A 15426-nucleotide genomic window follows, 5' to 3' on the forward strand; every position below is an offset into this window, starting at 1 on the left:
TTGGGTCTATAAGGGGAATTAGGAGGAGGGAGATGCTGTTTAGAGAGTTGCAGTTGGTTAGCGTCTCTTCAATAAGAGAGTCTCCGTAGATGACGGAATCCTTTATAGTGTTACTTTTGAAAAAGAAAGCTTTCTCTAGTTTACAGGTGGCCAGAAGTATGTGGGGTGCATGGGCCTTCTAGAAGGGGATGTTCCCAAGTGCATGGGCCCTGCGGTGTGCCCCGGTACAGCTGGGCAGGTGTAGTGTGGGTGAAGACCTACTGGGTGGCAGGCGTGTCACCCGTAGGCAACCCTGATTGTTTGCATGTTGAACTTTGAATTCTGTAGACCCCTGTAGAGCCTTTCTCTCTCCCTGTTGACCTTCAGGGCAGATAATTGGCAAGATTTCTGGAACAGAAAGGAGAAATAACCTCTAATGTCCACGTTCCTTCTGATCCTTTACCATGACAGCCGAAAGTTCCGTCAAGGAGGCGGGTGATGACTCTAGAGTTCCAGAATGCTAGTGCAGTAAGAGACCTGTTGTAAGAGTTCATTTCTCAGTCTCTCCCTTGCCACATGGGGCGCAGAGGAGTGAGATGGCCCAGGAGTAATCTAACGTTGTATCGGTAACCAGGCACGCCCTATGTGCCAGGCCATGTTCTGAGTGTTCTGTGTTTGCCGTGTTGTGGAAGACTTACAACCATGCTGTGAAGTGGGTACTGTTACCGTCCTTACCTTTTCAGAGGAGGAAGCTGGTGGTCAGAGAATTGAAGAGCAGGGTGTAGGCCAGGTGGCCTTAACTCCAGTCTGTCCTGGGCCTTGCTCCACTGTCTGGAAGCTTCTTCCAGGCCTCAGGCTGAATCCCTAGAGAGTTAGGCTCCTTCGGCATAGTGAGCATTTGAACTGGTAATTAGTTGGTGGTCTTGAAACCCTTGGCTTCCTGCAGCTGAAGCCTTTGTCGGGGACAGTTTTGATATAGTCCTCTTTTTTGTTTATTCTAAGATTTAAAAATCCCAGACGTGTTTTCATTTGGGTCGTTGCTTTCCTTCTTTACACCTGAGAACTTGATGGTGGCGTGACTAGGCGAGCTGGTCTGCTTGGACCCTTTGTAGGGAAGAGGTGGGAGCAGGGTAACATGTGCAAGTGGTTATAAAACTACTTTCTGAAACTTACAAAAATGACACGGAAGAGCTCTGGGTTAAAAGATGGCGTGTGTCACGTCTTTCAGGGCTGGGCCGAGATCTTTTGAAAGCATCCTTAAGAAAGCCAAGAGGGCAGAGCCTCATTAAGTCTTGACTGGGGGCGATAACCTGCAGCCATGATTTGTAAGAAAGTGTCTCTGCCAGGGAAGGGGGATCCCCCACTTTTTTTGAGAGTGATTTGTATGTGTGTGTATGTGTGGAATGGAAGCTTCCTAAGAATTTGTAGAAAGATATCCCTAAAAGTTTGTGTTCATCATGTGTTTTGCCAACTTGAGTACTTTAAATCAAAGCACAGCAACCTCCACCCCTTCCCAGTTAGTCCCACTTTATCACGCTCACTTCTCTTTTCTGTCTGTCCTGTGCTGTCTCCTCGTGTTTTGAAGGTTCCTTTGCCCTGTGGTCCTCCCACGCCGCAGTGCCCCCCAACCTGCCAGAGGCCCCTGATGTTGCACCCTCTTAGTTCTGAGCACCTGCAGACTTGCTTGAAGACCCCTTATGAGGGTTAGTGATTCTTTTGGTTTTCAGTTACTCCTGTCTTTCCTTTTTGCCCCCCTTCCCTTTTTTAGCTTTTATTTTGAAGTAAGTCACATTTGTAGGAAAGTTACAAGACTAATACAGAGAAATCCCATATACCTTTTATTCATCAATTTTTAACATTTTACTATTGAGTTTATGTATGAGTCTACCCACCTGTCTGTCTGTCTACAGCATATTTTCCCTGAATCATTTGCGATTAGGCTGCATACATCTTGCCCCTTTAGTCCTTAGTATCTCCACGTCCTTAGTAGCATGTGTATTTCCTGGGAACAAGGTTTTTCTTTCATATACCTCAGTGCAGTCATCACTGTCAGGATGCTTAACCTGGAAGCAGTACTTTTACCTACAGTCCATGTTTTAATTTTGTCGTCCTAATAGCATCTGTATAGTAATCTTTCCTTTGTTGCAGTATCCCGTCTGGAACTTTTATGTTGCTTGTAGCTGCCTTGAAACTCTTTTTTCAGTCTATAAGATTTGACTGTATATGAGTCATGTTAAATTTTTTCTTTGAGTAGTCACATTACAATAAGAGTCAGTGTATGCTTTCACTGCACTGTGGCTCTGAGAAAGTAGATCTTAAATAAGGCCCTGTCTCTGAAGAGAGCATTTTACACGGAGTGAGGGGGGGCGGGGTGGGGGCTAGGTGGAGCTGTAGCTTGTGTATCAGCACAGCAGGCATTCTTTGTGCAGAGACAGGTAAGTCAGTTGCTAACATTCATCATATTTTAGTGGCATTTTCTTTAATGGCAGTTTAAAGTTGTTAATTTTAAAAAAGTAGATAAAATGCTTTGAAAGAGGCACGATGTCATCCATGGAGCTTGCTGGAGAAATCAGTAACTTTTCTGATTTGTCCTTAGGTACAGCTCTGATAGGTCTGGAATTGTTTATCCATGTAAACCACACAACAAGTATCTTTAGACTAATTGTCTTCTTGAGGGTGGTATTATGTTCCCTTGAAAGATGGGAAAACTAAGGCTTTGAGCACTGGAATAATTTACCCATCGTGTTTCACAGCTAGTCAAAAGCAGGAGAGGGATATGAGCTTAGCTCTACCTGAACAGTGCCAAACTTTATGTAGTTCCACTTTACTGGAAAGAGTAAATTGGATCCTGTTTTTCTTTTTTTTTTCCTGTTTATTTTCAAACAGGATCCTGTTTGCCATTAAAATATGATGTATGTTAGCAAACTGATAATTTGTAGTGGCTGGCCGGCTATTCCACAGGGTGAAAGATTCTGAGGCTTACTGGACGTTGGGGAAGTGAATGCTGGAGTTGATAAGCAGTGCCTGTCTTACGTATATCAGTAGAAGAGTGAAGGGTATCCATGCCTCCGATTGATAATCTAGAGTTATACCTCCATATAATAACGATGTTAATCTATCACTATTAAAAACCTGTCATATGCTGAAACCTGACTGTCTTATCTCTAATTCTCAAACAACTCTATAGTAAAGAGGTAATGTTCTTGGTGTAGCTGGGATAACTGAGATGAAGTTTAGTTAAGAGGTGAACTTTCTTTTTTTTTAGCATCACACAGCTTTAAAAATGGTAGGGTTTAGATTTGAGTTATTCTCACAAAAGCTTGCTTTCTTGATTTAAATCTGTGTTTATATGGGAAATACACCATATTATTTCCCTTTCTTAAATAAGAGCCTGCTACTCGGTTGTCAGTAGTAGTACAAGGATATGAACAATATTGCGTACTTTGAGATGTAAATTTTAGAAGTTGTTAACACCATGGTAATAGTTCTACAGTTGTTTTGGATGGTGAGAATAAGAAATCTGAGGAGAAATGGAATATATTTCCATTACTGTTTTGACATTCCTTTTAGATCTAATTTACTCTTGAAATAAAATATATACACACTTTGATTTGTTCATAAAATCATTGTTTGCTAAATGAAATTCAGAAGTGTAGTTGAGTCAGACAGTGATTTACTCACTGAATTGACTTACAAGTTGCTGAACTTGAGGGTATTAGGCAAATGATAGGTTTTGCCAATTTATAAAAATCAGGTAAAAACCAGGGAACCAAAACAGCCTTATTTTGTGGACATATATGCTGTTGTGCCAAGACGATAGCTACCAATGGGTTTAATATTTGTTGTCTTCACTTCCCTATTCCTTTTCCTGTGGGGCAGTCCAGTTGGGGACTTTTATTAGGGCTTCCCTGATAGCTCAGTTGGTAAAGAAACCGCCTGCAATGCAGGAGACCCCAGTTTGATTCCTGGGTCAGGAGGATTGGTTAGAGAAGGGATAGGCTACCCATTCCAGTATTCTTGGGCTTCCCTTGTGGCTCAGCTGATAAAGAATCTGCCCACAATGTGGGAGATCTGGGTTCGATCCCTGGGTTGGGAAGATCCCCTTGTGAAGGGAACAGCTATCCACTCCAGTATTCTGGCTGGGAGAATTCCACGGACTGTATAGACCATGGGGTCTCAAAGAGTTGGATATGCACGACTGAGTGACTTTCACACATGAAGTCATCATAAAAATACTCCTGCAGACTTCGACGAGTTCCGTGAAGGAGAAGCACAGTGGTTTTGGAGAGGGCCATGTCCCAGTCTGGCGCTCAGGGAGGGTTCTCTGAGGGCAGGGCTATAGCACTGAGTCCTGCAGGAGAGCGGGGTTCCTTCTTCATGCAGGGAACTGCTCAGCTGAAGGCCCGGTGGTGGGCAAATTTGTGGTTTCGCTAGAGGCCCACAGAAGCCGGTGTGGTCGGAGGGGCGATTTCCTGTTGGCCGCAGTGATGTGTCCAGATGACCAGACTCGGCGAGGGGGGTTGGCTGTGTTGGAAGGGAGGCGGGGAGTCGAGAGCATCCTGGATTCAACTGTGCATCTGGATGGGGATGTGTTTCACTGAGAGCAGAACAGAAGGCATCCTAGCTATCCAGGCAGGCATGTTGGATGGCAATTGGATATAGAACTCTGAGGCTGAGAGAAATCAGCGAAGGGTGACACATTTGAGGGGCACAGACGTGGGGCGGCAGTGGAAGCTGTAGCTTATGTGCACTTGGGAAGAGTTTGCGATGGTGTGTCACTCTTGGCCTCTTGTCCCTGTTGACCGTCCGAGGCCTCAGGCTGCTAGAGCCCTTGCTGTTTAACTGGCGATGCGTGTTGAGGAGGTTGCTGCTTTCTCTGGTCAGCAGAAGTTCCTCATGCCAGGCATTGTACTGAGTGCTAGGTATGCAAAGATGAATAAGGCAGAATGTCCACCTTTGATTAACAATATGCTGCAGAGACAAGAAAATAAATAGACTGAATTATTGAGTGGTTTTTGCTCTGACTTCAATTTGTTAAGAGGAAAAGCAAAAAGATTTAGGAAATTCTCACTATGTGATAAATCATGTGGTACTTCATTTAATCAGTCCCCCAGCAACACCAGAGGTGAACACAACTGTACGGTATTAAGTGTGAGCTTGATTCTACGGAGCTAATAAGTGTATCTGTAGATTCACACCCAGGTTTGTCTGACTTAAGCCACCTCCCTTTCCCTTATACCTTTTTGTCTCATTCTAAGCGTTTTTCTAAACTTTGGACTGTATGGTACATTAGGAAAGATGGAGGAATTTGAAGTGGGCAAGAGGTTGTCACCCAAGGGCAGACAGGGACTTGTGCTTGCGTAACAAGTGTAGTGAATGAGTTGGTAGAGAGCTGTGGATGAATGGGAAGGATTTTCCTAAGGTTTCTGAAGAAGACCTTCTTCCAAGCATTGTGGTGCCTGGATTTATGTCAGTCTTTATGAATGGCACTAGCAGTTAGCCAGGCCTCTGTCCTCTCCTTTGAGAGTATACTCCTCTTCAGTATTTTTATCAGTGCCCTGGAGGAAGGCATGAATGAAATGGTGTGCTGATTTAATTGGTGGTTGACATCAAGATAGGAAATGCAGTTAATATGTTAGATGTCAGGCTAGAATAGTGACCAGATACATACCAAATGAAAATAGGCAGAGATAAAAACTTTTGCCACTAGGGTCAGCTAACCAACTGTGTAAGAGAAGAGGGGGAAGGGAGGGTTTAATCTCAACTGGATCAGGGGTGTGATGGGCCTGTCGACTGACAGGTCTGAGGCCAGGTTTGTACTCCTGTAGGATCTGGAAGGGAAGCAAGTTCCTTCCCATAATATGTTTCATGTTAAGGGGGTTCAGAATTGGCATATTTTGCTCAGAAAAGGGAAATAGATATAGCTATCTTCAAATATTCTTCAAAAGGATCAAAGTTAAAAAAAAAAAAGCAGTGGGTGTAAATTATAAGGAATGGATTTTTATTATATAGAAGGAAGAAATTAATAACATTCATGGTTGCAGACACTTTTAGGGGATTCATACATTCATCATGTATGGATCAGTGGGGCTATTTTCAATTCTACGATTCTGTGTTTCACTGACAAATCTTTTATCGGGGTGCCTTAAGAGCTGTGATCAAATGATAATGTATGAAGTGCTTTGGAAATGCAGGGTAGATGTTGGTCATCATATGATGATGCCAGTCAGGACGGGCTTTCAGTGGGTTTCTAGAGGATGTTATATGATCCTTTGACACCATATGCTAAATATGGGATGTATATACATCCTGGATGTATTTTTTTTTAAGTATTCTAAGAGTTAAGAACTGTTGCTGATAATTGTCACTTGTTATTGGTAGTTTATGGAAGTTGCTTTATGCGTAGGTAACAACATATTACTATTTCGTTTCTAATCTTAATGATTCTGAAAAGTAAGAACCCAGTGATATTTTAGATTTGGGATACGTGCGTATGTGTACAGAATTGTTGCAGATACTGGTTAGTCCATCTTACTTTTTATTTTCGAGAACACTTATGTGGCTGGTCCTCATCCCCGGGAGTCATGAGGCACTGTGACCATCGTGAGTCACCTGTGCTGTTTGCTGAGTGTGTGTGCTCGGTCAGCTCAGACAGTGAAGAGTTTGCCTACAGTGCCGGTGACCCAGGTTGGATCCCTGGGTCGGGAAGATCCCCTGAAGAAGGGAATGGCTACCCACTCCAGTATTCTTGCCTGGAGAACTCCATGGACAGAGGAGCCTTGGTGGGCTACAGTCAACATGGTTGCAGAGTCGGACACTACTAAGCACGTATGCTATATGCTGAGTGAGACACAAAAGGGGCAAAGCACAGACATGGCCCTTTTAGTCTCCTTGGGGGTTAACTAACATAAGAAAAATGGGAAGAAAAACCCTCAAAACACAGTACATGAGTTAAATATCAATATAAGGCAGCCCAGAAGTCGGTTACAACCTGCATAGGAAAGATTCCAGCAGGCCCCAAAGATAGTGTTCCTGGGCGTGGTGCCGGGGCAGCTCTCTGGTCCTTGAACCCGGGCTTGTGTGAACTTGGGGTTAGACAGGCGAAGGGGAGAGTGGGAGCATCCTCCTGCTGCTTTGTGCTGAAAGTGAGCGTGGGGGTGCCGGGGTGGAGGAGGCCCAGTGTGGGACAGCTGTGTGTGCGTGGGGGTGCGGGGTGGAGGAGGCCCAGTGTGGGAGGCCCAGCTGTGTGCGCCTGGGGGTGCGGGGTGGAGGAGGCCCAGTGTGGGAGGCCCAGCTGTGTGCGCCTGGGGGTGCGGGGTGGAGGAGGCCCAGTGTGGGAGGCCCAGCTGTGTGAGCATGGGGGTGCGGGGTGGAGGAGGCCCAGCTGTGTGAGCGTGGGGGTGTGGGGTGGAGGAGGCCCAGTGTGGGAGGCCCAGCTGTGTGCGCCTGGGGGTGCGGGGTGGAGGAGGCCCAGCTGTGTGCACGTGTGGGTGCGGGGTGGAGGAGGCCCAGTGTGGGAGGCCCAGCTGTGTGAGCGTGGGGGTGCGGGGTGGAGGAGGCCCAGTGTGGGAGGCCCAGCTGTGTGAGCGTGGGGGTGTGGGGTGGAGGAGGCCCAGTGTGGGAGGCCCAGCTGTGTGAGCGTGGGGGTGCGGGGGTGGAGGAGGCCCAGTGTGGGAGGCCCAGCTGTGTGAGCGTGGGGGTGCGGGGGTGGAGGAGGCCCAGTGTGGGACAGCTGTGTCCCTTCCACCCCACCCCACCCCCACAGCAGGCCACAGTAGTGTTTGCAGGATGCCTGGGAAAAAACAGAGGCATTTTATAGTTATATTTAGACATCATCACAGAAAAGTCAACATAGATTGCTTCATGATGTGACAGCCTCTACTTACAGGTCACGCTGGCCGGCCCTGATCGTTATCAGCTGATTTTTCGCACAGCTGTAATTCATGCACATCACTCTTAAAACAGTTGACATTGTTTTATATGTACTTTTCCACGTCCCTGTCCATTCCACTATGCCAATATATTATGGCCTGTTCCTTTAGATACTTTTAGTCCCAATTCCATTTTCATTATAATCATGAGACAGGTATTCTTTCTTGCATTTGGTGAGTGAGAAAACTTAAGGACTGAGCACCAGATTTAGAGTTACACAGTGGTAGTAAGTGGTGGATAAGGGTGTGGACCCTCTCTGTGCCCACAGCCCGTGCTTTCCCCCTTCAATATTGAGAGTCATGTAGCTGCAGACAAATGCAGATAAATAGCACCACTTCCCCATTTGAGAGCGTCATGGTTGGAACAAGATATATTTTCTGGAGCTTTGCTTTCAAGCTTCCTATCGCATTACCCTTCAGAAAGAGTTTACCACTGCTTTATACATAATAGTTCAAATAATCATTTACTCACGTTGGGTTTTATTATTTTCACCATTTCATATGTAATGGACTATTCACAATTTTTCTTTAGTTGATGGTAAGAACATTTTTCCAAATAATGATTCTAAAGGGGGACAGTTTTTCTTTCGCTGAGCTCTTGTTTAATCCTGATATATAGATGTGATTATAGATGAAGAATGGCACCCCACTCCAGTACTCTTGCCTGGAAAATCCTATGGATGGAGGAGCCTGGTAGGCTGCAGTCCATGGGGTCGCTAAGAGTCGGACACGACTGAGCGACTTCCCTTTCACTTTTCGCTTTCATGCATTGGAGAAGGAAATGGTAACCCACTCGAGTGTTCTTGCCTGGAGAATCCCAGGGACGGGGCAGCCTTGTGGGCCTCCATCTATGGGATTGCACAGAGTCGGACACGACTGAAGCGACTTAGGACGATAGATGAAGAAGATACAGTTTTCTTTCTCTGGGTTTTTTGATGTCTTTCTTTAATTTGTAGTTTAAGGAATTTGGCTGAAAAAATTGTGAAATGTTATATTCATAAAGAATCTACTAATAAGCTATCCCCTTAACTTGGTATTTAGGAGTGAACACTGTTCCCTGGTGGCTCAGACAGTAAAGCGTCTGCCTACAATGCGGGAGACCCAGGTTCAATCCCTGGTTCGGGAAGATCCCCTGGAGAAGGAAATGGCAACCCACTCTGGTATTTTTGCTTCAGACATCCCATGGATGGAGGATCCTGTTAGGCTACAGTCCTTGGGGTTGCAAAGAGTTGGACACAACTGAGCAACTTAGCTTTCACTGTTAACATAGATATCTTTATTATAAATACTTGGGTGGGTAGGCATACTCTGAAAGAGTGATAATGAGGGAGTATCTAAGTATAAAAACTTCTCTAAAGGCTGCTGCTGCTGCTAAGTCGCTTCAGTTGTGTCTGACTCTGTGCGACCCCATAGACGGCAGCCCACCAGGCTCCCCCATCCCTGGGATTCTCTAGGCAAGAACACAGGAGTGGGTTGCCATTTCCTTCTCCAATGCATGAAAGTGAAAAGTGAAAGTGAAGTCACTCAGTAGTGTCTGACTCTTAGCGACCCCATGGACTACAGCCTACCAGGCTCCTCCGTCCATGGGATTTTCCAGGCAAGAGTACTGGAGTGGGGTGCCATTGCCTTCTCTGCTCTAAAGGCACTAAAATATATATAGTGACTTGTTCTTTAACTTGTATAATCTTTAAAGGGTAGTTGGATTTCCAGACCAGCCTCTGAAAACCTATTTAACCTATAGTACAACCTACCTATGCTACCCAATATGTCCAAAATTGATATTTAAATATATATATTTAAAAGATATATATTTTACTCTTTCTTATTTAGTATTTCTGGGGATAGGAAACTTTCTGAGGCATTGGAGGATATAGGCAAGAGTGGCAGCTTCCCAGAAGATCTAGAAAAGGGTGTGTGTGTGTGTGAGAGAGAGAGAGAGAGAGAGATAACTCATAGATACATAGCTACATATCTAAATACATACATATCTGAAAACTTATTTGAATAAGGAGGAGTTAGTCAGGTAATAAAATTCATCAGAAGCTGAGTAACTAAACCAAGTAACTAAACTAGTTATTTTAAGACCTCTCTGAAAATGGGCTGTATACACTGTTACTTTAAAAGCACTTATTTCACAGAATTGAAGTCCACACTGCAGCAGTTGTGGAATGGTACCTAGAACAGAAAAATGTGCTTGGAATAACATATTTAGAGAAATAGTTGAGGACTGTTCTTTATGTAGGTGTCTCTGCTGCTGCTGCTAAGTTGCTTCAGTAGTGTCCGACTCTGTGCGGCCCCATAGATATCAGCCCACTAGGCTCCTCTGTCCCTGCGATTCTCTAGGCAAGAACACTGGAGTGGGCTGCCATTTCCTTCTCCAATGCAAGAAAGTGAAAAGTGAAAGTGAAGTCGCTCAGTTGTGCCCGACCCTTAGCAACCCCATGGACTGCAGCCTGCCAGGCTTCTCTGTCCATGGGATTTTCCAGGCAAGAGTACTGAAGTGAGTTGCCATTGCCTTCTCCAGTGGGTGTCTCTGCTGCTGCTGCTAAGTCACTTCAATCGTGTCGGACTCTGTGTGACCCCATAGACGGCAGCCCACTAGGCTCCTCTGTCCCTGGGATTCTCCAGGCAAGAATACTGGAGTGGGTTGCCATTTCCTTCTCCAATGCATGAAAGTGAAAAGTGAAAGTGAAGTCACTCAGTCATGCCCTTAGCGACCCCATGGACTGCAGCATACCAGGCTCCTCCGTCCATGGGATTTTCCAGGCAAGAGTACTGGAGTGGGTTGCCGTTGCCTTCTCCAGTGGGTGTCTCTAGTATAACATAAATTATATGTGAGAATTGAAAATGGTGATACTTTGAAATACTTCCATCAATAGAAGGATAGATAATGAGAATACAATGGTTTTGCATTAGATATGACTATGAGCAGTGAATTGTTTTTTTGGAAAAGCCTTCGATTTGATTTGGGTTTTGATTTCTTTAAGGAGAGAGTAGTACAAAGCAGAGGTTAAGATCCTGCAGTGGTACATACTCAGTGTTAAAAATAGCGAAAGTACTCAGCAGGATGAATTTAAATTGTGGATGAATATTTAATAATAGGCCATAAGGAGAGAAGGTTAAAATTAAATAATTTGCACTGTGTAAGTATCTGTTTTCATATCTGAAGTCTCACTGAAAGGCATCTGATGCATTTTGAGAGGTAGAGATAATATGTGTATTTCATGCTTTCGATTTTCAGAAATCTCAGGGTTAAGCTAACATTTTGACATGGGTGCAAATTAACTGAATTTTAAGTAGGGCTGTGAGAGTTTATGGCACTGATGAGAAAGATATTACAAAACAATTTCAGTCGCTGATAAGATGAATTTGCTGCACTGTTATCTATAGCATTAAAATATACACATTCCAATCATTTTCCCATGTTAAATTTCTGCTTTAATTAAGCCTGTTTGGGTCGTGCACTGTTTAAAGTCAAGTGAGCAGACCTTTCCTATGCCCTGTCTAATTCAGATTGAATGTGAAGATAGGGCTGCCTTGGGCCCCATATTGGAAATTTAGCCTGAAATCTGATTTACTCAGCCTCTCTATGGGCCATTCATTCACTCTGCAGATTCTAGCATCCCCAGCTCAGCCTCGATTTTCACACTTCCACAGAAAGTTTTATTTTACCTTTTGAAAGTAAATGTGGAAAATCTTTACATTTTGTTGTTCTTAGGCATAAATTCTAACTTGAAGCATTCTGAGAAAACTTAATTCTTTCTTTTCAATTTTAGTTTCATTACATGAGGTCATCATATGTATATGTGTGTTGAATTGTGAAGTCAGCACCATTTGTGACATCAGTATATTGTTTGAGCAATTTCTATCGTTCTAAGTAAACATTTTTCTTGACTGGTGAAAGTAACACAGTTAAAATTCCATGAAATTGTGAGTTTTGAGCAAAATCATTTGGCCTACACATATTTTCATTCCGGTGAGATCAATTCCTGGCAAATTTCTATGAAGCTCTCAGGACGGAATCAGCTGTTTCTGTAGGAAGGCTTTGTTAAAACTGAGACCTACCTGGATGCTCCCCCTCACAATGCCTCTAGGATGTCCGCTGGGTTGCACTGTAATCTTTGTCCAGTGCGTTCTCCTTCAGTGACCTGGTCACCTCTCTCGGACAGCCGCCGACACATGTCCACTCTGCCTCCAGTGCCTTGCACCATGCACACGGTAGACCCTTAGTAAATGTGTAATGAGTGGATTACTCAAGGCACTGCAGTGAGCACCAGGGTACCTACCGCTAAGAAGGCAGGATGGCAGAGATCGTGGGCAGCCTTGTGTGTGGGGTAGGAGCATAGGAGGAAGGAGTCTTGGTGGTTCGTGTAGCCTTGCATGCTTGGGGTGTAGGGTCTGCACTCCTGGCTCCCCCTCACCTGCTGTTTGCGCTCAGCTCCTGGTCTCTTGGCATTGCCCTCGTCTCTGCCCTGAGCCTGCCCTTGCCCAGGGCAGCAGTTAACCGCCCGGTCATCAGTGGAGCGTCAGGTGCAGCCCACGCGTTAGGACTCATCTGTTGGCCACCTGGGCTGCAGTTGGCGTATGTCTCCACCTGCTCCCTTCTCCAAAGCACCACACTCTCCAATTCCATTTTCTGACCATTCCTCTGGCCTTGCTGTGGCCTCCTTTTCCCTTCTTCCTTAAGTGATGTCAGTCTCTCGAATTTTGTCTTCTACCCGTTGTTCTCTTTTTACATATTCTCTCGGGGTAGTTCCTTGGGTTTTACGTGCTTCATATTGCCGAAGACATCCAGGATTTATTGAGGTGTGCTGTGTGCCAGGTGTGACTTGTGTCCTGCAGGTGCAGTATGAGTGAGCAGAATGGAAATTGCTGCCCTCCAGGAGCACCTGTCCTCGTTCTCCCACTTCCCTACTTATGACTCGAGGGCAGACCTGACTCCCCAGGCTGGAACGCATCGTGGCACTTCTGATATTGTCACCTGGACTTCCTTTTGGAATTGCAGTTTTAACATGCGGAAGAGTGAAGGCTCCCACCCCCCAGGGAGGGTGGATCTGCTTCTACTCCGGCACGCTGCTGGCTCAACCGGTGTCTTACCACCTGTTAAGCCACCCTTGCCACCTGTCTTCTATCATTCCCAGGTCGAGTTGCTTCCATCCTGTTCCTTGAGTCTGAGCGTGCTTTCTCCCACCACTGCTAACGGCCCAGGACCTCGGCTCAGTGGCCTGCTGGGGCAGTCCAGCCTGGCTCCAGGCTGCTGCTGGGGCGCCGCCCTTCCGAAAGCAGATGTGACCGTGACTCGATGTTAAACGCACCCAGTGGTTTCCCCCAATGTGCAATCGGAAGCCTTTCAAGTGACGCGTGAGGCTCACCCACTTACTGGTGTCGGCCCGCTCCAGCTGCTGCTTTGCTTCGCTGGGGTCTAAGCTGCTTCTGTTTCCTTGCACGTGCCAGGCAGTTCATCACTTCATGGAGCCTGTGCTTGATGCCCGATGTTTCTCCTGCTTGGGGGTCCTCTGTGCCGTGGCCCTCCCCACCTTGAACATGGCTTCTTCCGTCAACCCTGCTAATCTTCGAACCTTCCTGAGAGACCCCGTGTCCTCCGTGTGGCCCACAGTTGGGCCTCAGAGTCTGGCCCACAGTTGGCATCAGCATGTGGTTCTGGAAGGAAGAAAATATCTGTGGGTCTTTGTAGCACCGCGGTGAGGGACTTCCCCCGCCACCACTTCACTCCTTTGAAGCACCCCGGGCATGAAAGCCCGGGCTGAGGCTCCAGTTCGGCCCTCCTGAATGGCCCTTGCTCTGAGGCCCATGGGCTGACTCACCAAGCCAAAAATAAAACTCAAAAGTCCAGTTTTGAACTGGTTATGTTTGGTAAGAGCCTTACTTGCATTGAGAAGGTGGCTTATGACTCACAGTCTGGGTGCTTATTCATGTCACTAGTGATCTTTGAAAAGTTTTGCCCCAGACATTCTGTGTTATCTGAAATCTATCCTTTCACTTTCTAATGAGCACTCAGACACATTAATGTTTGATCAGGACTTGCAGACTCAGGTCTAAAATAAGGTAATTGTTCTAAGAATACTTTGAAGTCAGGAAGGGTTCCTAACCACTCACTATACTTTGCTTTTGTTACTGGGAAGCTGAAAGAGCTGGGTGAGGTTAACTATCATGCCCGTTTCCTGTGTGCATGGTAGAATTTTAGATGAATGCAAAATCTTTCCATACATTGTTTGTTCCAGATCCCTTTTAATTATTAAAGCCTTGCTAAAAGTTAAAAAATTAAATGTCTTGTATCCACATAGTTTTTTTTTCTTAAATGCTTTTCTGGGTTTTGTCAGGTCATTGTTTTTCATATTTTCACAAGTAAGGAGAGTTGCATTTTTAATGTGTATGTTAGCATAATAGACATTTCTGTCTCTGCAATAATGAGGTAATAAGCCTATGTCTTCTTTTACTTCTTCACAGGGCAGCCCAATGGATCCCATGGTGATGAAGAGACCCCAGCTGTATGGCATGGGCAGTAACCCTCATTCTCAGCCACAGCAGAGCAGCCCTTACCCTGGAGGTTCCTATGGCCCCCCAGGCCCACAGCGGTATCCAATCGGCATTCAAGGTCGGCCCCCGGGGGCCATGGGAGGCATGCAGTACCCCCAGCAGCAGGTTTGTGCTAGTTTTTACTCCACTTCCTCCTGCACTTGCTCCTAGTGTTATCTTTGTCTTTTCCTGTCTACTGAGGGTTAGTTTTGAGACAGTTGGGAAGCATTTCATGGATTTTCTGCTTTTTAAAAACTTTCATAGTTTCTTGAAATGATCACAGGTACAACTGTTTCCCATCTCTTTTAAAAGCAGGAAAAGTGAGCTTAGAACAAAGTGGACACAGTTCCTGTTCTATTTGAAAGATTGACCGTGTCGCCATTGTGCAGCAGATTATATAGATCGGAGCCCCGAAGTGAACTTGGCTTTCTAATATTTCTGATGGCAGACAGTGTCAGATTTTGAGCTGTGAATAAACTTCTTAAGGTGAAGTTTTAAGTTATTTAAAGGTTTTTTTTATAAAGATGGCATCAGCTTAAGCTTTCTTCAGTCTGCCCAAAAGTTATTTTGCTTTTATTTCTTCTGTATCTTTTGAAACAGCTTTCTGTGTTTCTTGTAAGAGAATTTCACGTGTATCACTTCTCCTAGGTTTGATGAGTTTTGTGTTTTTACATAAAACAAGCAAAAAAGACTTTCTGCTCTTAAAAAAAATATTCTCCTTTTTCTGTAGGATCAAATAGTTGGAGTTACCTTAAATGACCATCTACCTTCTGGCAGTAGTAAGCCCTCAGTCTCTTGGACCCTGGAGAATGTATTTTTGTAATGTTGGCCTGAGGAGATTCAGACTTGTTTCAGGTTTAGTTACTAGAAACACCAGAAAGGCTGATTTGTAAATTCCCACACCAGGCCTTTAATCCAACAGTATACCAGCCTGGTGCCCACCTGGGTGTTTTCCTGTTCCCAGATAGGTTATCCCAGA

At 45.2% G+C, this 15426-nt stretch overlaps 1 protein-coding gene across 9 annotated transcripts in view; it reads left to right on the forward strand.

The window, feature by feature from the left end:
• The window catches only part of ARID1B (AT-rich interaction domain 1B), a 435615-nt gene that overhangs the window by 34864 nt on the left and 385325 nt on the right, over positions 1–15426 (forward strand). For all 9 annotated transcript variants that reach the window (XM_061428408.1, XM_061428404.1, XM_061428400.1 and 6 more), the window contains exon 2: positions 14379–14573. In XM_061428408.1, coding sequence (XP_061284392.1) covers positions 14379–14573 — 195 coding nt within the window. The remainder of the gene's footprint in view (positions 1–14378; positions 14574–15426) is intronic.

Source organism: Bos javanicus, chromosome 9 (genome assembly GCF_032452875.1).
Source record: "Bos javanicus breed banteng chromosome 9, ARS-OSU_banteng_1.0, whole genome shotgun sequence".
NCBI classification, from domain to species: Eukaryota; Metazoa; Chordata; class Mammalia; order Artiodactyla; family Bovidae; genus Bos; species Bos javanicus.